Source organism: Cherax quadricarinatus, unplaced genomic scaffold (genome assembly GCF_038502225.1).
Source record: "Cherax quadricarinatus isolate ZL_2023a unplaced genomic scaffold, ASM3850222v1 Contig85, whole genome shotgun sequence".
NCBI lineage: Eukaryota > Metazoa > Arthropoda > Malacostraca > Decapoda > Parastacidae > Cherax > Cherax quadricarinatus.
In genome coordinates, this window is record NW_027195111.1 from 155,601 (window position 1) to 180,510 (window position 24,910).

Consider the following 24,910-nt stretch of genomic DNA (forward strand, 5'->3'; position numbering starts at 1 on the left):
GGCCATCTCCCACCGAGGCAGGGTGACCCAAAAAAGAAAGAAAATCCCCAAAAAGAAAATACTTTCATCATCATTCAACACTTTCACCTCACTCACACATTATCACTGCTTTTGCAGAGGTGCTCAGAATACAACAGTTTAGAAGCATATACGTATGAAGATACACAACATATCCCTCCAAACTGCCAATATCCCAAACCCATACAATGTTTACAATGTTTACAATGTATACAATGTTTCCAGTTAATAAAATGCAATAAGATCACAGTAAACAGGTGATATAACAATATGCAGAACAACAACTGAAAAGAATAATGAAATTCCAAGTGTTTTCATGATTTCTCACATTATCAAGGAACTGATAATGTGAGAAATCACGAAAGCGCTTAGAATTTCACTATTCTTTCCACAGTGGTTGTTCTACATATAATACAATATTGAGTGAGGTGAAAGTGTTGAATGATAATGAAAGTATTTTCTTTTTGGGGATTTTTTCTTTCTTTTTGGGTCACCCTGAGACGGCCGACTTGTTGAAAAAAAAAAAAAAACAAAGAAAGCCACTAACATGACTGAGCATTCCAGGTAGACTAATACTAATGATTACAGGCTACTTAAAACTAGACATAGGTTATGGAGTGCTGAATTTTAATTATACCAGTTTCTCTAAATTCCTTCATAGGTTTATACTTTGGTCACACTCGAAAAGCCACTTAAACTGCATAAAGCACTACTGAGTGATGGTGAATGTGCTTCCTTATGAACCACACTGTATTGATATGAAACAGCCAGTCTAAAAAACTGACAATTTTACATCAGTTTCATAATTAATATAATGACAGCTAAATTTTTATTATAACATGAGGTGCTAAACCTGAAGGGGTAATACGGCACATGGGAAAGAAGAGTTAATCAGGTTTGATCCAAGGAAGGTTAAAGTAAATCGAATTTTGATCAAGAATCTTCCACCAGCATTAAGATACAAGGAAAGTTAAAATTTAGATCAAGAACCTTCACCAGCATCAAGGGAAAACCTCTTGAAGGAGAGATATACAGAGTGAAAATACACACCTTCACTGTATAATTTGTGTTGGGTAATGCATGATAAAATGTATAGTTTCTGAGAGAACCGGCAACATTATGCTTCTGTTCATTATTGTAGTACTGCCTCTGTCCCTCCTCATTTATGAAAGATGCAGTTTCCTTCAGCTCGATTTTGTAATGGTCAACTATGCCATTAGGGTTGATTGGAGGCTTCCAGTGGATGTGGACAGTGTTGGCAGCTGTGTGGGGGTTCTGTTTGCATTCAACTAACAAGTCAGAAATGACTCCAGGAACTCCATTCAGGGTCTTCCCAACTACGGAAGGAGAGTATTCGCCACAGTCCCGCTCTCTGTCGGGGAAAACATCGAGGCAAGCTGCAACCTGTGGATTAAGAAATATTAGTTGCAAAATATACAGTAGTCTCCCCGTATCCACGGGTGATGCATTCCAAGACTTCCCGTGGATACCTGAAACTATGAAGAGTAGCGAACCCTATATATAAGTCATTCTTCATTTATGTACATATCTATGATAAAGCTTAATTTATAAATTACACACAATAAGTAGAGAATTATCACTTTTTCACTGATGGGAAGCACTTCACACCTTTGAAGAACTGCCAGTATCACTACTTTTGCATTATTAAGCAAAATTAAGGGTTACTTTCGGGTCAGGGTAAACTGTGGATAACCGAAACCGCAGAAACTGAATCCGGGGATACGGGAGTTCTACTGTATACTTTTTTTTTTTTAACAAGTCGGCCGTTTCCCGCCGAGGCAGGGTGACCCAAAAAGGAAGAAAATCCCCAAAAAGAAAATACTTTCATCATTATTCAACACTTTCACCTCACTCACACATAATCATTGTTTTTGCAGAGGTGCTCAGAATACAACAGTTTAGAAGCATACACATACAAAGATACACAACATATCCCTCCAAATTGCCAACATCCTAAACCCCTCCTTTAAAGTGAAGGCATTGTACTTCCCACTTCCAGGACTCAAGTTCGGTTATATAAAAATAACCAGTTTCCCTGAATCCCTTCACCAAATATTACCCTGCTCACACTCCAACAGCTCGTCAGATCCCAAAAACCATTCGTCTCCATTCACTCCTATCTAACACGCACACGCATGCTTGCTGGAAGTCCAAGCTCCTCGCCCACAAAACCTCCTTTACCTCCTCCCTCCAACCTTTTTGAGGATGACCCCTACCCCACCTTCCTTCCCCTACAGATTTATACGCTCTCCATGTCATTCTACTTTGATCCATTCTCTCTAAATGACCAAACCACCTCAACAACCCCTCCTCAGCCCTCTAACTAATACTTTTATTAACTCCACACCTTCTCCTAATTTCCACACTGTATACTTGTCTCTTGTTATTTCAGGAATAGCTCAGCAATTGTTTGATATTAAAAATCTAAGTTTAAAAAAGACACATGAGCAAACACTAGGACATATTTATTAGAAATGTTGTGGTCCTGTGACCTTATCTGGAGATCTGGAGTTTATCTGGAGAGAGTTCCGGGGGTCAACGCCCCCGCGGCCCGGTCTGTGACCAGGCCTCCTTAGGTCAGTGTCCCAGGATGCGACCCACACCAGTCGACTAACACCCAGGTACTCATCTTTTATTAGAAATGTTGTGGTCCTGTGACCTTAATCACTTATAACACCTGACTAGGTTGGGTGCATTGGCCTAAGCCGGTAGGAGACTTGGACCTGCCTCGCATGGGCCAGTAGGCCTTCTGCAGTGTTCCTTCGTTCTTATGTTCTTAACACAGATTGAAGTATTTTTCTATTTTCTTAACTTGAAAACGGTCCAAGCAGATCTACGTTCACATGTGTAATGCTCCAAAAGTAGATCTACGTTTTTTTTACATATTTTCAAATATAAAAAAAAAAAGTAAATTAAAGTTTTTTACACATTTTCAAATGTAAAAAAGAAAAAAGAAGATCTACTTTTTTTACATTCTTTCAAATGTTGAAAAAACGTATATATATGTTTGGACCGTTTACGGGTTAATACCAGTCTGCATCACACAGGCTATACACCCCTAGAGGACAAAGAGATGAGTCATGTACTAAGCACGACAAGGCGGAAAGGTTTCGCGATGGTATTCAGAATGACGCTCAATTGGAAACTTATGATTTGTTCATATCTTGAATTTTCCGTTTAATACTTTCAGGCCGTGGTACACCACGGATAACCGAAACAGCGGAAACTGAATCCGTGGATATGGGGGTTGCACTGTATTGGCAGAATACTGTCATTTTAATCTGTGTGTTAAAAGTGATAAAGGTCTAGGACAGAAATGTTTTCTAATAAATATATCCTACTGTTGGCTTACCTGTCTTTCTACACCAATGTGTCAGTATTTATTACCAAGATTTATACTATTAACCCTTTCAGGGTTTCCGATGTACTAGTATGGCTTACGCACCAGGGTTATTGACGTACTACAATGCCTAAATTCTAGCGCCTTCAAATCTAGTGAGAGAAAGCTGGTAGGCTTACATATGAAAGAATGGGTCTATGTGGTCAGTGTGCACAGTATAAAAAAAATCCTGCAGCACACAGTGCATGAGAAAAAAAAAAAGCGACTTTGCAGTGTATTTTCGTATGGTATTTATGGTTGTATTCTAGTTTTCCTGGTCTCATTTTATAGAATGGAAGACATATTACAGAAATCGAGATGATTTTGATTGGCTTCATAATGAAAAGTACCTTGAAATTGAGCTCAAAGTAGCAGAAATGTTTGATTTTTACCAAAGTTCAAAAGTAAACAAATCATGCCAAGCATCCAATACACGTCAACTGGTGAGTCTAATATTCTTTCACAAGTGTGCTGATATTATTTATACAATTTCTACACCATTTCTACACTAATGCAGTAGTCTGCATAACAGTAAATCTTCTATTTTTTGTGAGAATAAAAATTCAAAGTGGAAAGCAAAAGAGATGTAAGAGGAGCCTGGCAACATGACTAATGAACAGAGAAAATGTTCTTTTAGTGCCAGGAATGTCTGTCTTGCTAATTCTGGACACTATTTGGAAATCGGCATCTTCTAAAATTTGTGTGAAATTGCCAATTTCTGACCACATTATTGGATACTTAAAATCGGTAAATGGGTGGTTTCTTGTACTTATTCGCTAGAAAAAATGGAGTTCTAGCAAAACAGATATGATTTTTGTCGACTAGTATGCTGAAATTGGCCAAAAATAGGGCTCAAAGTGGGCGAAATCGCCAATGCGTAAACATCGTCGAGACTGCTAACTTCGCGAGAGCATAATTCTTTAAGTTTTCCATCAAATTTCATACTTCTGGTGTCATTATGATCAGGAAAATATTTTCTATCATTTCAAAAGAAAAAATAATTTTTTTTTTTTTCCGAAAAATTTTCGAACCTGAGAATGAGTTTAGGAGAGGGCCTCTCGACCCTGAAAGGGTTAACAGTATAGAGCACATCGTTCTGAAGAAGAAAAAGGCACAATACCGTGACTGGAACAATACACAAATAACCTGCACATAGGAGAATAAAACTTGTGATGGTATCTCAGAATGGTCCAATTCGAACCAAAACGTTATCATAAGTTTCTCTCTCCTGTGTGCGGGTTATTTGTGCATTGTTTTGAAGTACGAAACACTGTTTTGAAAACGATTATTTAGGAATACATCTTCTCTGGCTGAGGATACAATATAACAATCTCTATTTAACTTATTTTACTTTTCATTCTATATGGTTTCTCTCCTTTTATTAATCTGTGTCTGGGAAAGTTTATATGTAAGATCAAAAAATAAAAAGGAAACAGTAAGTCCTCAACTTACGAACACGTTAGAGACATTCTGTATTGTGTATCATAATGATATAATAATGATATTATACACAATGCAGAAGATTCTCAATGTGTTTGTAAGACGAGGACTCACTCTATTAATTACTGACCTTAAATTTGTACTCAGTAGCTGGCTTGAGATGAGTGAACATGTGATCCACAGCTGGAGAAGGAACAAACAATTCTTGAACATCGCCCGTCGTTGGGTCAGAGAGGGAGAGATGATAACGGCCAACAAACTCCTTGGCATTTTCACCCGGCTGGCTCCAGCCTACGGTGAAGGAGTCAAGGCCGCTGCCCTTTGGAGATGCCTCGGGAATAAATCTTGGCTCTGGAATTTGTAAATGACAAAATGCAACATGTGATCAGGCAACAACCCCATACCTGTGACATAACCTTGACTGGTTTTCAGGGTTATTCTTGCCTCACAGCCTAGCCTGAGGCAAGGTTCTTCCTGATAATCCACTCAACCAGGCACTGTGGCAAGTTTTGAGGATTTTTCTGCCCTAACATGTGACCAACTTCTCTGCTGATGACCTGTTTAACCAGACTGTTATTATTAGGTCCACCGGCCCATATAGCCATCACAGCAGTGGCGTATGTTCTGGGTGTGGTGGGTGAACGCTGCACACCCACCAAAGATGGCAAGTTCATCATAAATATTAAATTCACTCAAAAATATAATCATGGATCACAATGGGAAACTAATTTTTCTGTCCCCTGTTTTGAAATATTGTGGCAGTTGTTCCGAGTTATACTTGTGACAGAGTAGTAAGTTCAGCACGATAGGACAGTGCACACCCTCTCACAGTAACCACCATATGCCACTGTAAGAGCCTAGCTGATCTTAAGTTCTGGACATATATCAACAATTTTCTCTGACTAATTTTTGAGAGCTAGTTTTAGGCACTGCCACTTCTGTAAACATTGTCTCTAAAATATTTTATATACAGAACCCCCACCCACCATTTGCTTTTTTAACACTCCAAACTGCAATTAATCAAAGTATATTTATATCTGAGCTCAAGTTATTGTTCTTAATGAACAAAGAGGCACAATACTGGAACAATATACAAATAACCCGCACATAGAAGAAAAAACTTATGACGACATTTTGGTCCGAATTGGACCATTAGCTACACACAGTGTGTGTGACCAGTTAATGGTCCAAGTTGTACCAAAACATCGTAAGTTTCTTTCTCTTATGTGCGGATTATCTGTGTACTCTTGTTCTTGTTCCCACCTTTTAACCTTCATCCCATTTTGGCAATCAAGACACAAACCAAACGAGGCATTGCACTTGATCAATCAAGAAAAGTGCTATAGGTGTACAAGAGTTTACATCTTAGACTCCTGAAAACATCCAAGCCTGGCACTAGTTAAGACTAAGTATGGTCATAGAATGTTGCCTTAACACTTATTTATGATGTATGATGATGTAGAGAGTGAAGAATGAGGAATCAAGTTCCTTGAGATGCATTATTGTTACAATATGGGAAAGTGCTAAACTGACAAGAGGTCATACAGTGCCTGCAGAAGTGATCAGGTTTAATCTGAGAAAGAGCAGCACTAGCTAGAATTCTCTGGACCAGGAGCTCTGCATCAACATCAGAGTACCCATCTTAAATGGCCACAGAGATGTAATATTCTTGTTACTGGAGATTGGAAAATTTCCTACACATCTCCAGAAAAAAACAAAAAACAGAGAACGGGCAAGGTTTGAAACCAGGCAAGAGAGTCTTAAAACTCCAGCCTAGTGCGTAAGCCACTGGAGTTTTAGTACCCACTCACCAGGGGTTCAAACCTCATTGGTTCTGTGGATTGTGTTACTACGATTTTGTAAGTCATATCTCCAGAATAAAACAATGCTTTTGTATGAAATAAACATGCAAGCGTGAGAGTGATAAATTTCAAAACAACTCACAAGTGTGCCAGACACAAGACAGTGGGTGACAAGAGGAAGTAGTGCCCAAGTGCCTGCACCAGGTTACAGGCTTGCTACCATACCTTATTCCACAACTACAAACCACGTCGCACCTTACCTTCATCATAAGATGCCGTCACTATCCAAGACAGCGGCAAAGTGAATCCAAAGTAGCATTTATGCACACCTCAGTATAAAATATTAATTTGAGATTAAGTTATAACCAATGTAAAAACATCTCACCTATTTTCAAAGGACGTGGCAATATATTTCTCTCAGATAATAGGGTTTCAAACTGAAAATAATGACTTAATTATACATCAACCATTATAAATTAGTTCACAGAGTTACTGAAGCTTCTCCATGGGGAAGTGGAACAGAATTCTTTTTCCTTAAGCTAGAGGCTAGAGGCAGTGGAGATGTCATGTCTGAGGGCAATGTGTGGTGTGAATATAATGCAGAGAATTCGTAGTTTGGAAGTTAGGAGGAGGTGCGGGATTACCAAAACTGTTGTCCAGAGGGCTGAGGAAGGGTTGTTGAGGTGGTTCGGACATGTAGAGAGAATGGAGCGAAACAGAATTACTTCAAGAGTGTATCAGTCTGTAGTGGAAGGAAGGCGGGGTAGGGGTCGGCCTAGGAAGGGTTGGAGGGAGGGGGTAAAGGAGGTTTTGTGTGCGAGGGGCTTGGACTTCCAGCAGGCATGCGTGAGCGTGTTTGATAGGAGTGAATGGAGACAAATGGTTTTTAATACTTGACGTGCTGTTGGAGTGTGAGCAAAGTAACATTTATGAAGGGATTCAGGGAAACCGGCAGGCCGGACTTGAGTCCTGGAGATGGGAAGTACAGTGCCTGCACTCTGAAGGAGGGGTGTTAATGTTGCAGTTTAAAACCTGTAGTGTAAAGCACCCTTCTGGCAAGACAGTGATGGAGTGAATGATGGTGAAAGTTTTTCTTTTTCGGGCCACCCTGCCTTGGTGGGAATCGGCCAGTGTGATAATAATAATATGTATATTATAAGAGGCGACTAAAATGCCGGGAGCAAGAGGCTAGTAACCCCTTCTCCTGTACACATTACTAAAGTTAGAGAGATAAACTTTGTTTTTTTCTTTTTGGGTCACCCTGCTTCAGTGGGATACAGCCAATTTGTTGAAAGAAGTTCCTGAAGCTACCACTGTCATGATCATGGTTTTAAGTTTACAGAATTAAGTGTTTTAACATGGGGTACACAGTACTGTAATGTAAAACCACATTTGTATATCTTTCTATTACCAGTATATATAAATAAACAAAAGCCCATAAAGTCTATTATTTATTTTTTTCAATGTACCGGCCATCTCCCACTGAAACAGGGTGACCTAAAAATGAAAAGCCAAAGGTTTTCTTTTCTTATTTAGTAATTTATACAGGAGAAGGGGTTACTAACACCTTGCTCCCGGCATTATAGTTGCCATCTATTATTATTATTATTATTTTATATTCACGAGACGAGTGCTCAACTTATAAAGACGATACAATGCCAGGTGAATAGAGATAATTAGGTTTGACTTGAGGAAGAAGAGGGTAGTTCCAATTCCTCGTATCAAGAGCCCTCACCATCATCTCGTCCCCAATGAACGGTTGAGTAAAAAAGATAACCAGTGTTATCACAGCCGATAGTCGGTCACCCACAACCAAATATCCCAAATTCTAAAGCTAACATTTCTTGACTATTTTAGTAAATATAAATTCTTACTGTTTTAGGTTACTGACTAGTAGTACTATTACATACACCCATATGACAATAACTATAAAACATGACTAAAAATATGGAAAAAAAAACTGAAAAAATAACAGGATAAATACATGGGCACTTTTATGCATTTATACACAAATTCTTTGCAGTAACTAAGCAAGTTTCTCAAAAAAAGTTGAATACATAAAAGCGTTAAGTTCGGCCGTTTTTGTTCATATACAGTGGACCCCCGCTTAACGATCACCTCCCAACGCGACCAATTATGTAAGTGTATTTATGTAAGTGCGTTTGTACGTGTATGTTTGGGGGTCTGAAATGGACTAATCTACTTCACAATATTCCTTATGGGAACAAATTCGGTCAGTACTGGCACCTGAACATACTTCTGGAATGAAAAAAATATCGTTAACCGCGGTTCCACTGTAATCATATATTTTTGATGTGGGAAGAGAAGGAGAGGGATACACCCTAGGTCTATATGTCAGTCATGAATTCGAAAAAGCAATTCTTGGACGGGTAATTAAGAATAACACAAGGAATCTCAGAGTTGGAACAGTGGTGGACCTACATTTTTGTGGTCCTGAAGCTTGAACTGTTATAGGGCCCCCTGAAGCTTGACCTGTTATGGGAGCCCTGAAGCTTGAACTGTTATGGGAGCCCTGAAGCTTGAAATGTTATGGAGGCCTCTTTGCAGCCCCTTCTCATACAGCAGACCCAAAATTTTTAACCAATGTGGATTAAAGTCAATTCTGGGGTCCCTCAGGGATTAGGGGCCCTGAAGTTTAGCTTCGATACTTTCATAGTAGATCTGTTCCTCGGTAGGAATTACTAGGGACCCATTTTAAGTATTAACCCTTAAACTGTCCAAACGTAGATCTACGTTTTTTCAACATTTGAAAGTACGTAAAAAAACATAGATCTTCTTTTTGTTTCTTTACATTTGAAAATGTGTGAAAAAAACTTTGATCTAAGTATTTTTTGTTATATTTGAAAATACGTAAAAAACGTAGATCTACTTTTTGAGCACTACGCATGTGAACATAGATCTGTTTGGACAGTTTAAGGGTTAAAGCAAATTATCTCTTATACTGAAGAATGAAAAGGCACAATACTGTTACTGGAGCAATACACAAATAAGAAATGGTCACGCGATACCAACATGTGGAAAATACACAGTTTAGGACATTTATTAAAGGAAATGCTTTGCCATGAGTAGCTTCTTTAGCCCTAGGACAGAACAACTCACTAGTGGCAGAATATTTCCTCTAATAAATGTTCTGAACTTCATAAGTGCCTTTTTCCACAATACAGAAATAACCAGCACATATGAGAAAGAAACTTATGGCGACATTTTGGTCCAACTCGGATCATTAACTAGTCATACATGTGGCTAATTAATGGTCCAAGTCAGACTGAAATGTAGTCGTAAGTTTCTTTCTCCTATGTTTGGGTTATCTGCATGTCTTACACTTTCTGTGGATGTCTTACACTACATCATAATAATGAGATGGAGAAACCCATTTTGAGACATTGATTTTATTATACATGCTTCATTTACAGTGAATAAGTCTGTGTTGGGCCATAAATACAACAAAAAGTAAAGAGAGGTTGCATATTTTGACCACTGACTGATGCCCTTTTCAGTGACTAGTGTTTACTGTACAGGTGCTCCTCACATTACAATGGTTCGACTTACAATATTTTGATTTCAAACACGCTCACGCATGCCTGCTACGATACAGACTGTGTGATGGACAACAGTGATGCACATCTGAATACATTCACCTCCTCCATACTCTCTCCCTTCGTTTTTTGGGTACCACACAGTACTGTATATTTACTGATAGGATAGACTTGTATTCATTTATTTACTTTTCAATACTGGTATTTAGTTATAGTAATTATTTATTTATTTACTTATTCAGTGACAGTAGTTATTTATTCACTTATTTATTTATCATACACAGCCTCTCCTCTCTTCCGTTCCTAAGACAACTCTACAAGATGTTGCTTCCCTATCTTCATCAACATTTAACAATTCCTCAAAATATTCCTTCCATCTTCCCAATACCTCTAACTCTCCATTTAATAACTCTCCTCTCCTATTTTTAACTGTAAACAAAATTTGTTGATAACATCTCACCCACTCTCTCATTTGAATTCCATTCACCCACTTTCCTGTAACCACAAACTTCTGCTGCTAATGCTTCTATTCTCCTTGTGAGGATCATACTGTAATAAAAGGTAGCATACACGCTTATTGGACTTTAATCCACATAATTCTTGAATTTACACATTCATATTCTCTTTTCTCCTTCCATAACTGATTTTGCTCTAACTCTCTCAGTCCAGTCAACCAGCAATCATCTGTTTCTTGTCATCCGCACTACATCCACGCACATTTAAGCAACCCTTTGATACTTCCCCATGGACAATAGAAGAAATAAAAAAGAACAAGAGCTATTTAGAAAAAGGAGAAAAACCTTGAAGTGTGACCAAAGTGTAAGTAGTAATTATTTATTTATTTTTAACGATGGAGTTCCGTTCCTAAGACCTCGTTGGTAAACGAATTCCTCGCTAAGTGAGGATCATACTGTAATGGTAGTGGTTTTGTGTCAACCATCTTTGATACTGTTTTAATGTCACCTTTTCTCTATTTCTAACATTTTTAGAATATTTTTAAATGTTTATACAGTAGTGTACTGTATATTGTAATAAACAGAAAAGAGGAAATCAGCTCTAATACACATTATTTAGGTATGCATACTGGTCAGAGCCCGTCCTAAGTCCGAGTCATTGGTAAACAAATACGTTGCTACGTGAGGAGAGGCTGTATTCACATCAGACCTTCGATATTTCAACTTATGATGGATTCACTGGAATGTAACCCCATTGTAAGTCGATGAGCACCTGCTGTACTACCAACACTGCTCAAGATATCTGTACAAGGTGATAACTTACCTTCACTGAGAAGAGTAACCGTTTCTGGGCTGCTCTCGCTAGCTCCGATTTCATTAATGACCTCCAGTTTTACCCGAACTTCCTCACCAGGAGAACCCACGTCCTCCAGTATGATGTTCTGTTGCTCCTCAGCAAGCAATGAAGGTTCATCAAACTCGCTGTCACCGGTGGCCGTCTACAAGATGAAAAATACATTATAAACCTTAACCTTATGACATGCACTTTTGACATCACAGCCATTAAACGAGTGATGGGCAATGTGTTCTTTTTCTTTGAGTTTGAAATGATCAATGCAGTACAAGGAACATTTAAGGAGCTTGTTCAATGCTTCATTGGTTAAAAATCGCCAATCAACTTCACTAAAAACATGGAAAGAACAATGGGGATATGGGGTCATAGTATCTTATATGTAATACTTCATTCTATGCTGAACAAAAGTTTTGAAAAGTTTAATTTACATTCCAAAAATCTGTCTGTGACTTGATAAAGTCCACTGTATGGGCGAAACATAGTAAAGGATCACATTATAGGGCGATCCTGAAGGTGGGAAGGGCAGTGCCTGCACTCTGGAGGAGTGGGAGGTAGGAAGTACAGTGCCTGCAGTCTAGAGGAGAGGGGGGTGAGAAGTACAGTGCCTGCACTCTGGAGGAAAGGGAGGTGGGAAGTACAGTGCCTGCACTCTGGAAGATGAGTGAGGGATACTGCAGTTCAAGAGGTAATCTGGACTGTGATGTCAGCACACTCCTGGCAAGACAGCAATTGAATGAATGATGGCAAATGTGATTCTACTTTTTGAGTCACCCTACCTCAGTGGGAAATGACCAGTGTGCAAAAAAATCTAATATGAAACACTAAACTTTTGTGGATGACCAACTAGAAGTGTAATTTTGCCCCTCCATCCGGTAGTGGTATAACAGAAACCTCAATCTCAAAGTCAGTTTTTCCTGTATACCTGAAGTATACCTGGAGAGGGTTTTGGGGGTCAATGCCCCCACAGTGCAGTCTGAGACCAGGCCTCATGGTGGATCAGAGCCTAATCAACCAGGCTGTTACTGCTGGCTGCATGCAAACCGACATAGGAACCATAGTCCAGCTGGTCAGGTACTGACTTTAGGTGCCTGTCTAGCACCTTGAAGACAGTCAGGGGTCTATTGGTAATCTCCTTTATGTATGCTGGGAGGGCGTTAAACAGTCTTGGGCCCCTAACACTTACTGTGTTGTCTCTTGGTGTACTCTTGGCACCCCTGCTTTGCACTGGAGGAATGTAGAGCAGAGGTTAGACTGAGCATCCCCTGACTGATTTCCACTCACAACACCACTCTGACACTCAGGAAGTGGAGTGATACGAGCCAGTTAAAATTCTTTTAATTTTTTTAAACATGTTGGCTGTTTCTCACTGAGGCAGAGTGACCCAAAGAAGAATCACTTTCACCATCATACATACCATCAATGTCTTACCAGAGGCACACACACACAGTTTAGATGTCCCTCCAAATATCAAATATCTCTAAACCCTCCTTTAAAATTCAAGTTTGTTAAAAATTAAAACCTCTTCCTAGGGAGGAAAACTAAAACATTCTTCAGAGTTTAAACAGGGAGACTGAAAAACTTACATAGATCTTCGTCTGCTGTACTGGAGAGTTGTTGTCATTGACAGTCCACTCTAACTGTATCTCACTGGTGCCAATAGCACGAACTTTTGTTAAGTTCACCTCAGGCAAATCTGCAAGAGAATAAAAAAAATTACATGGGACTTCAAATACTGATGTAAATATGGTTCCAAAAATCATTAGTTAGTGGTTTAAAATCAGACCCAAATGTCATCACAACTTTCCTTCTCCTATGTGCAAGTTATCTGTGTATACAAAACGTAAATGGAATTCTTCCTCTGTAAGCCATGTGTTTCGTAAGAAGTGATTAAAATGCCAGGAGCAAGTAACCCTTTCTCCTGTATAGATGCCAGGAACAAGATGCTAGTAACCCTTTCTCCTGTACAGATGCCAGGAACAAGATGCTAGTAACCCTTTCTCCTGTATAGATGCCAGGAACAAGATGCTGGTAACCCTTTCTCCTGTATAGATGCCAGGAACAAGATGCTGGTAACCCCTTCTGTATAGATGCCAGGAACAAAATGCTAGTAACCCCTTCTCCTGTACAGATGCCAGGAACAAGATGCTAGTAACCCTTTCTCCTGTATAGATGCCAGGAACAAGATGCTAGTAACCCCTTCTCCTGTACAGATGCCAGGAACAAGATGCTAGTAACCTTTTCTCCTGTATAGATGCCAGGAACAAGATGCTGGTAACCCCTTCTCCTGTATAGATGCCAGGAACAAAATGCTAGTAGCCCCTTCTGTATAAATGCTGGGAGCAAGGGGTTAGTAACCCTTCTCCTGTACACATTACTAAATGTAAAAAGAAAAACTTTATACAGTGGACCCCCGCCTTACGATAGTAATCTGTTCCTGAGAGCTCATTGTAAGCCGAAATTATAGTTAGCTGAATTAATTTTCCCCATAAGAAATAATGGAAATCAAATTAATCTGTTCCTGACACCCCAAAGTCTGAAAAAAAAAAAATTTTACCACATGAAATATTAACTCTAATACACACAAACTGAAGAAGACATGCAAATTACTACTCTACTGAGAATAGAATACATGACACTTACCTTTACTGAAGATCTGGTGATGATTGATGGGATGGGAGGAGGGGAGATTGTGGAAGTTATTGTTTAGAAGGGGAATCCCCTTCCATTAGGACTTGAGGTGGCAAGTCTTTTTCCGGGGTTACTTTCCTTCTTCTTTTAATGCCACTAGGACCAGCTTGAGAGTCACTGGACCTCTGTCGCACAACAAATCTGTCCATAGAGCTCTGTACCTCCCGTTCCTTTAAGACTTTCCTAAAATGGGCCATAACATTGTCAGTGTACAGGTTGCCAACATGGCTTGCAGTAGCTGTGTCAGGGTGATTTTCATCCATAAAGGTTTGCAGTTCAACCCACTTTGCACACATTTCCTTAATCTCTTTTTTCAATTCCATGCTAATTCTCACCCTTTTTATTACAGGGATGGCACTAGAAGCTTTCTTGGGGTCCATGGCGACTTATTTTGCAGTTACAAGCACTAAAAACACTGGGATAATGTGAAATGTACTGAATGTATGCGTAGATGCAACCGCACTGGCTGGCTTGTAAACACTGGCACTGAGGCCACACATGGGACACGTCCCGGACAAATCACGTAAGGCGAGTTTTTTATTGTGAGGCAAGGCAAAATTTTTGCGTTCAAATGCTTCGTATGGCGGATTTAACGTAACACAATGTGTTCGTAAGGCGGGGGTCCACTGTACGTATTTTCTTTTTTTTCTGGTCAACCTGTCTCAGTGGGAGATGACCAGCTTATTGAAAGAAAAAATCTTTATAATGACAAGCATTTCAAAATAATATCTTTAATGACATGAAGAAAATTATACTTGAAAATGATAACATTTCTCAGGTTAATATGAAAACTTTACACAATGCATTATTTGAGATGACGAATAAGGATCATGCACCTTCACACATTTAAAGACAGTCTTGCCACACCCCCACCACATGACTAGCATTCATCTCAGTGTCATCACTCTGGTGATGCTGACAGTGATAATGTGAATGATGGTGAAAGTGTTTCTTTTTCATGTCTTCCTGCCTTGGTGGGAGACGTCCAGCAGCCATCTCCCACCAAGGCAGGGTGACCCAAAAAAGAAGAAACGTCAATTCTGACTTCCTTTCACATTTAGTAATTTATACGGTAGAAGGGGTTACTAGCCCCTTGCTCCCGGCATTTTAGTCGCGTCTTACAACATGCATGGCTTATGGAGGAAGGATTCTAACCCACTTCCCCATTTTTATTTTTTAGCACACTTGCCATCTCCCACCGAGGCAGGATCACCCAAAAAAAGAAACACTTTCACCATCATTTACACTATCACTGTCTTTCCAAAGGTACACAGATACAACAGTTTAGATGTCCCTCAATATCCATTATAATCCAAGTAATTTACACTGCGTAAAATTTTTGTGAATGAAAAAAGCAAGCACTTACCCTGGACAAGAAGATACGGATAACCCTCTTGGTTCCCAGCACCAATTTCATTCGAGGCTCTACACTTGTACGTTCCATTGTCTTTAAGGGTGACATTGTCAATTAATAAATCAGACAAGTGAAGCTCCGATTCTTGTCGCGTTTCAATGGTGTGCCTGGAAAGAAGGCTGGGGTAAAAACATAGTCCAGGACACTTATCTCAAACTGGTCATAGTTGAGTGCATACCGGAAAAGCTCTCTCTAAGTTTTTTCTAAGTTGATTTCATGAAGAATTTTTGTTTACAACTTCTAGTGACTATCTTTGAGGTGTTGTACCATATCCGTATTCCCAAGATTTTCAGCACTAGTTTACACAGTCACAACAAACAGTAACGTATAATAATTTACTTTACCATATACAGTGGACCCCCGGTTAACGAACTTTTTTCATTCCAGTAGTATGTTCAGGTGCCAGTACTGACCGAATTTTTTCCCATAAGGAATATTGTGAAGTAGATTAGTCCATTTCAGACCCCCAAACATACACGTACAAACGCACTTACATAAATACACTTACATAATTGGTCGCATTTGGAGGTGATCGTTAAGCGGGGGTCCACTGTATTCCGGCACACGAGGCGCATGAGCATTACGAGTATTACAACTTTATAATGAACTGCATGACCCTTTATAAAACACCCCTTACCAGTAACCCAAAGCCTGCCCTTGACCCTGACCTGGATCATACAAGGCACAAGGTGATTCCCCAAGACTTTTCTTGGGAAAAAAGGCACACCCTATATGCTGGAAAATACTGTTTCTGTTAATGTTCTCGAGACAGAAAGGAAACACCGGCAACCATATCAAGAGTACAAAACATTTACCAAGATTTTTCTGGAATATTTATTTTTTGAAAATGAGAATCTTTATTATTATTTACCTTTATTATTATTATTATTATTAATATTATTATTTTTTTTTTCGGGTATTAACCAAAACAAATCTGTATACAGGGGAAGTTCCCCACTAGACTTTAAAATCCACAGAATCCAGAAAACTCAAATTCAAAATATTTTACTGAATCTATTTGTATGGAGAATACAGTCATACAAGCTGTAAAGTTTGTATTATACATGATAAAGCAACTTTAAAAATTTTATTTATATGTTTAACCCGTAAACGGTCCAAGCAGATCTACGTTCATATCCGTAGTGCGCCAAAAGTAGATCTATTTTTTTTTTTACATATTTTCAAATATAACAAAAAAAAAAGTAGATCAAAGTTTTTTACACATTTTCAAATGTACAAAACAAAAAAGATTATTATTATTATTATAATCAAGGGGGAAGCGCTAAACCCGGAGGATTATACAGCGCCTGGGGGGGGGGATGTGGAAGGCATTCAGGCTTAATTCGGGGAACTGGAGCACAGATCCAATTCCCTAAATCAAGAGCCCCTCACCAACATCAAGGAACCTTCCTTGAGGGGAAAACAAAAAAGATCTACTTTTTTTTTTACATACTTTCAAATGTTGAAAAAACGTATATATACGTTTGGACCGTTTACGGGTTAATGAGCCTCCATTACCCCAGATTTTCATTTTTACCCCATTCTGGGTAATTTACCCCAGTTCCTCGACCTCTGCTCAGTTCTTATTCATGAAAGCATGACACAATTGCAAACAAACCACAAAACGGGTGGGCTTTGAACCCATGGCAAGTGAGTCTTTAAGCTCAAGGCCAGTGCGTTAACCACTGGGCCAGCTGGCTATAATAGGATTCAATCAACTAGGTATATTTATACATCATAGAGAGGTTAGCATGGGCCACTAATGTGACCACATAAGCAAGTTTTTACAGATGAATCTCCAGCCAACATGACTGTGACAAACTTTAGCTCAAGTCCCCTGAAAGCTGCCATCATGGGGTTCAAACCCCACCTGTTCTGTGGCTAGTTTCTATTTTGCTATTAATTTAAAAGTACTCACCCCTTCACTTTATCCAGCATCATTTTGTCCTTCAACCAATGAACTTCAGGTGCAGGGACGGCAGCAAAAGTGCACGAAAGTTTGGCCTTGTGACCCACACGTACTGTAGCGTTTCGTGCCTCCATCAACATGGGTCCAGCTGTCAGGTGAAACAGAGTATGCACTGAAAAAATTCAAGGATCCAAGACTTTTCAACATGCTCCTTCCGTATATAAAGGGAATTGTCTTCAAGAGGGGCCTTGACATGTTCCTCTAGACAGTCCCTGATTAGTGTGACAGTGGTGCTTATGAAAATAAATGGTATAAAATACCGACACAATGGAAACATAAACACATATGCAGTTTAATGTGATCCTTTATTGACAACGTTTCGCCCACACAGTGGGCGTTTTCAAGTCACAAACAGATTTGTTTGTGACTTGAAAAAGCCCACTGTGTGGGTGAAACGTTGTCAATAAAGGATCACATTAAACTGCATGTGTGTTTATGTTTCCAGTGGTGCTTATGTTGAAGTTGAGAGCTACCAACACAAATAGCCTGACTGATCAACCATTAGGTCTGGTCTAGGACTGGGCCTTGAGGACAGTAACTCCCAAAACAATCAACAAATAGATTTACTAAAAAATATAAATTATAACATGAATATCTGTAAAATTACTAATAACCTTTACCTTCTTCATTTTATAACTGGTTAACTCTGGGTAGAATATGATACATAAAAACCTTTATCAATCTATCTTCTGTATATATAAATTATCTTTGAAAAGAACTAGCAATAAACACTAAATTTCAGTTTATCTCTGAACATTATTAAGTCAGAACTGGGCTTCAAAAATGCTCGAGGACAAAAAATACTGTTTAAACTTTCCTCTCTTTTTTTTTTTTTAACATAATGGCTGTCTCCCACTGAGGCAACGTGACCCCAAAAAAAGGAACAAAAAAATACTTTCACCATCACTCACTCCATCACTGTCTTGCCAGTGATGGAGTAAGCACTGTACTTCCCACCTTCAGAACTGTAACATCCTCACCCATCCTTCAGGGTACAGGCACTGTACTTCCCACCTCCAGAACTGTAACATCCTCACTCATCCTTCAGGGTACAGGCACTGTACTTCCCACCTCCAGAACTGTAACATCCTCACTCATCCTTCAGGGTACAGGCACTGTACTTCCCACCTCCAGAACTGTAACATCCTCACTCATCCTTCAGGGTACAGGCACTGTACTTCCCACCTCCAGAACTGTAACATCCTCACTCATCCTTCAGGGTACAGGCACTGTACTTCCCACCTTCAGAACTGTAACATCCTCACCCATCCTTCAGAGTACATGCACTGTACTTCCCACCTTCAGAACTGTAACATCCTCACTCATCCTTCAGGGTACAGGTACTGTACTTCCCACCTTCAGAACTGTAACATCCTCACCCATCCTTCACGGTACAGGCACTGTACTTCCCACCTCCAGAACTGTAACATCCTCACCCATCCTTCAGGGTACAGGCACTGTACTTCCCACCTCCAGAGCTGTAACATCCTCACCCATCCTTCAGGGTACAGGCACTGTACTTCCCACCTCCAGAACTGTAACATCCTCACTCATCCTTTAGGGTACAGGCACTGTACTTCCCACCTCCAGAACTGTAACATCCTCACTCATCCTTCAGGGTACAGGCACTGTACTTCCCACCTTCAGAACTGTAACATCCTCACCCATCCTTCAGAGTACAGGCACTGTACTTCCCACCTCCAGAACTGTAACATCCTCACCCATCCTTCAGGGTACAGGTACTGTACTTCCCACCTCCAGAACTGTAACATCCTCACCCATCCTTCAGGGTACAGGCACTGTACTTCCCACCTCCAGAACTGTAACATCACTCATCCTTCAGGGTACAGGCACTGTACTTCCCACCTCCAGAACTGTAACATCCTCACCCATCCTTCAGGGTACAGACACTGTACTTCCCACCTCCAGAACTGTAACATCCTCACTCATCCTTCAGGGTACAGGCACTGTATTTCCCACCTCCAGAACTGTAACATCCTCACCCATCCTTCAGGGTACAGGCACTGTACTTCCCACCTCCAGAACTGCAACATCCTCACCCATCCTTCAGAGTACAGGCACTGTACTTCCCACCTCCAGAACTGCAACATCCTCACCCATCCTTCAGGGTACAGGCACTGTACTTCCCACCTCCAGGACTCAAGTCCAGCTAGCCAGTGAGTTATTTACACAAATAAGGTTACATAACATACTGTACACCACTCCTTTTAAAGACTCCTGGGTATTTATGCCATCGCTGTCAGTGGCAAACAATAACTTCAGCTGCATTGACTGAAAATGCAAAATGAAAACACAAATTCAGTTATCAGTTAAAAATCACAATTTCCACTGGTCAACCAGTGGAAGGCCTCAGTCAGATGACCAAAAGCACCAATTGTGGGTCATCATATAACTAAGACCTGCTTCAGGAAACACTTGTCCTGTTTCCTGACAATCCTTACCTAACCTTACCTACCAACTGTCCTCTTTCCTGACAAACCTTACCTAGCCTAATAACTGTTCTGTTTCCTGCAGCAAACACTTACCCTATACATGAATAGTGACACTTTCCTGCAGCACTTACCCTGTACATGAATAGTGACACTTTCCTGCAGCACTTACCCTGTACATGAATAGTGACACTTTCCTGCAGCAAACACTTACCCTGTACATGAATAGTGACACTCTCCTACAGCAAACACTTACCCTGTACATGAATAATGACACTTTCCTGCAGCAAACACTTACCCTGTACATGAATAGTGACACTTTCCTGCAGCAAACACTTACCCTGTACATGAATAGTGACACTTTCCTGCAGCAAACACTTACCCTGTACATGAATAGTGACACTTTCCTGCAGCAAACACTTATCCTGTACATGAATAGTGACACTTTCCTGCAGCAAACACTTACCCTGTACATGAATAGTGACACTTTCCTGCAGCAAACACTTACCCTGTACATGAATAGTGACACTTTCCTGCAGCAAACACTTACCCTGTACATGAATAGTGACACTTTCCTGCAGCAAACACTTACCCTATACATGAATAGTGACACTTTCCTGCAGCAAACACTTACCCTGTACATGAATAGTGACACTTTCCTGCAGCAAACACTTACCCTATACATGAATAGTGACACTTTCCTGCAGCAAACACTTACCCTGTACATGAATAGTGACACTTTCCTGCAGCAAACACTTACCCTGTACATGAATAGTGACACTTTCCTGCAGCAAACACTTACCCTATACATGAATAGTGACACTTTCCTGCAGCAAACACTTACCCTGTACATGAATAGTGACACTTTCCTGCAGCAAACACTTACCCTGTACATGAATAGTGACACTTTCCTGCAGCAAACACTTACCCTATACATGAATAGTGACACTTTCCTGCAGCAAACACTTACCCTATACATGAATAGTGACACTTTCCTGCAGCAAACACTTACCCTGTACATGAATAGTGACACTTTCCTGCAACACTTACCCTGTACATGAATAGTGACACTCTCCTACAGCAAACACTTACCCTGTACATGAATAGTGACACTTTCCTGCAACACTTACCCTGTACATGAATAGTGACACTCTCCTACAGCAAACACTTACCCTGTACATGAATAATGACACTTTCCTGCAGCAAACACTTACCCTGTACATGAATAGTGACACTTTCCTGCAGCAAACACTTACCCTGTACATGAAGTGACACTTTCCTGCAGCACTTACCCTGTACATGAATAGTGACACTTTCCTGCAGCAAACACTTACCCTGTACATGAAGTGACACTTTCCTGCAGCACTTACCCTGTACATGAATAGTGACACTCTCCTACAGCAAACACTTACCCTGTACATGAATAGTGACACTTTCCTGCAACACTTACCCTGTACATGAATAGTGACACTCTCCTACAGCAAACACTTACCCTGTACATGAATAATGACACTTTCCTGCAGCAAACACTTACCCTGTACATGAATAGTGACACTTTCCTGCAGCAAACACTTACCCTGTACATGAATAGTGACACTTTCCTGCAGCAAACACTTACCCTGTACATGAATAGTGACACTTTCCTGCAGCAAACACTTACCCTGTACATGAATAGTGACACTTTCCTGCAACACTTACCCTGTACATGAATAGTGACACTCTCCTACAGCAAACACTTACCCTGTACATGAATAGTGACACTTTCCTGCAACACTTACCCTGTACATGAATAGTGACACTCTCCTACAGCAAACACTTACCCTGTACATGAATAATGACACTTTCCTGCAGCAAACACTTACCCTGTACATGAATAGTGACACTTTCCTGCAGCAAACACTTACCCTGTACATGAATAGTGACACTTTCCTGCAGCAAACACTTACCCTGTACATGAATAGTGACACTTTCCTGCAACACTTACCCTGTACATGAATAGTGACACTTTCCTGCAGCAAACACTTATCCTGTACATGAATAGTGACACTTTCCTGCAGCAAACACTTACCCTGTACATGAATAGTGACACTTTCCTGCAGCAAACACTTACCCTGTACATGAATAGTGACACTTTCCTGCAGCAAACACTTACCCTGTACATGAATAGTGACATTTTTCTCCCCGATTTTATCTTTGTTTAGTTTGGTAATATGGCAGTGATAGTGGCCAGAGTCGTGCAAGCTGACACGGATGATCGTCAGGTGACTCCGAATATTTTGTTCCCGCCTCTCCGTTTCCACGTGCCAGCGTTCATCGTCTGGCCTGAAAATAAAAAAGAAGGTGGTAACATAATTTTCTCTAATCTGACCAGCCAGGCCGTGGTTCCTACGTTGATTTACATGCGGCCAGCAGTAACAGCCTGGTTGATCAGGTCCTGATCCACCACGAGGCCTGGTCATGGACCGGGCCGTGGGGGCGTTGACCCCCAGAACGCCCTCCAGGTAGATGGATTTTGATCCCAAAAGAAATATTCACCAATATTCCAGATCTTCCTACATCCCATTCTATTTTCTGGCCTCTGCTTTTTCTCCCTCAGTTATGATTTGACAATAGTCCAGGACAGACCACAACAGAAATATAAGGTTCATCTCCTGATTGTCATGCCTCTGGCAAGACACGGATAGTGAGAATGATGATGAAAGCGTTTCTTTTACAGGTCACTCTGCCTCGGCGGGAGACAGCCAGAGTGTTAGAAAAAATATCCATTAGCTAGTCGTCTTGCCTGAGGTGATATGACTTGACAATTTAAATGACCCTCTGAACGACACACAGCATACATTTTTTTTCAAATGCAATTATAGAAGTGCATCCAAAATTTAATAGGCCTAACATATTTAATTTTCATTGCACATTTTCAATCACATGTGCAAAATATTGCTTTGGTGCTAGTGAAGGACTCTTGATCCAAGGAAGTAGAGCTAAACTCCCCTTCTTTGCATCAAACTTGATTACCTCCCATTCCCTAGATACTATGTGACCCCTACATATATTTTTGCTTCCCCATTAATAATAAATAAAAATACATAATAAAATAATAATAATAATATAGTAATCTCAAAACTAGGAGCCAATATTTTGAGTATGTAACAGAGCTCTTTAACCTTTTCAGGGTTTCGGCCGTACTAGTACGGCTTACGCACCCTCAAATCTAGCGAGAAAAAGCTGGTAGGCCTACATATGAAAGAATGGGTCTATGTGGTCAGTGTGCATGGTATAAAAAAAAACCTGCAGCACACAGTGTGTAATGAGAAAAAAAAACTCCAACCGTGTTTTTGGATGAAAACAGCGACTTTGCACTGTATTTTCGTATGGTATTTATTGTTGTATTCTAGTTTTCCTGGTCTCATTTTATAGAATGGAAGACATATTACAGAAATTGAGATGATTTTGATTGGCTTCATAATGAAAAGTACCTTGAAATTGAGCTCAAAGTAGCAGAAATGTTCGATTTTTACCAAAGTTCAAAAGTAAACAAATCATGCCAAGCGTCCAATATACGTCAACTGGTGAGTCTAATATTCTTTCACAAGTGCGCTGATATTATTTATACAATTTCTACAGTAATGCAGTAGTCTGCATAACAGTAAATCTTCTATTTTTTGTGAGAATAAAAATTCAAAGTGGAAAGCAAAAGAATGTAAGAGGAGCCTTGAAACGTGACTGATGAACAGAAGAAATGTTATTTTAGTGCCAGGAATGTCTTCCTTGTTTATTCTGGACCCTATTTAGAAATTGGCAACTTTTGAAATTTCTGTGAAATTGGCAAAATTGCTAAATTCTGATCACTGTATTGGATAGTTGAAATCGGTAAATGGGTGGTTTCTTGTACTCATTCGATAGAAAAAATGGAGTTCAAGTACACTGGAATTGGCCGAAAATAGGGCTCAAAGTGGGCAAAATCGCCGATGTGTAAACATCGTCGAGACCGCTAACTTCGCGAGAGCATGATTCCATAAGTTTTCCATCAAATTTCATACTTTTGGTGTCATTGTGATCGGGAAAAGATTCTCTATCTTTTCATAAGAAAAAATTATTTTTTTTTTTTTTTGAAATTTGGCTTATTGCTGAGAGGGCCTGTCGACCCTGAAAAGGTTAATTAACACACAAAGCAATGATCTTCGTCTATCGAAGTTTCCGCTAAATTGTACTCTGAAATTTTTCTTCACAACACAGTCCAACTCGGACCATTAACTGCTCATTAGTTACTAGTTTATGGTCTAACTTGGATTGAAATGTTATTGTAAATTTCTCTCTCCTATGTGCAGGTTATTTGTGTCATTCCAGTTGCAATATTGTGCCTTTGTATTCTAAAATGGCGTCAAATAGGTACAGATGCTCCTCAACTTGGAATAGGGTTACATTCTGATGAACCCATTGTAAGTTAAAAATATCCTAAGTCGAATACATGATAAATAAGTAAATAACTACTGTTACTGAATAAGTAAATTTACAAATAATTACTGTAAATAAATACAGTGGAACCTCGGCTCACGAATTTAATCCGTTCCGTGACCTCGTTCGTATGCTGAGTCAATTTTCCTCATTTAAATTAATTGAAATGGCATTAATCCATTCCAGCGGAATTCCTGCTCTTAGGAGGCACGACAAAATACTTCAATATGATGCTAATATCAACTCTACAGCATATTTATATATCACAATTCATCTTATTTCACAATCACTCAAGGAATGCAAAACAGGTGCACCATTGCTTCTACAGTGTTTTAAAAATTGAGGTTGGAGAGTTGAAGGACGAGGTCTTGCTTCTCCAGGAGGAGATTAGGAGGCTGAAGGTCCACCTCAG

General features: G+C 39.8%; 1 protein-coding gene across 2 annotated transcripts in view; it reads right to left on the reverse strand.

Moving 5' to 3' along the window:
• Ptp69D (Protein tyrosine phosphatase 69D) overlaps positions 1-24,910 on the reverse strand; it is a 105,079-nt gene that overhangs the window by 51,716 nt on the left and 28,453 nt on the right. For both annotated transcript variants that reach the window (XM_053799673.2, XM_053799674.2), the window contains exons 4-10: positions 22,199-22,368; positions 17,546-17,684; positions 15,580-15,734; positions 13,109-13,218; positions 11,496-11,670; positions 4,989-5,209; positions 1,069-1,422 (exon numbers count right to left, since the gene is read on the reverse strand). In XM_053799673.2, the coding sequence (XP_053655648.1) occupies positions 1,069-1,422; positions 4,989-5,209; positions 11,496-11,670; positions 13,109-13,218; positions 15,580-15,734; positions 17,546-17,684; positions 22,199-22,368 (1,324 nt within the window). The remainder of the gene's footprint in view (positions 1-1,068; positions 1,423-4,988; positions 5,210-11,495; positions 11,671-13,108; positions 13,219-15,579; positions 15,735-17,545; positions 17,685-22,198; positions 22,369-24,910) is intronic.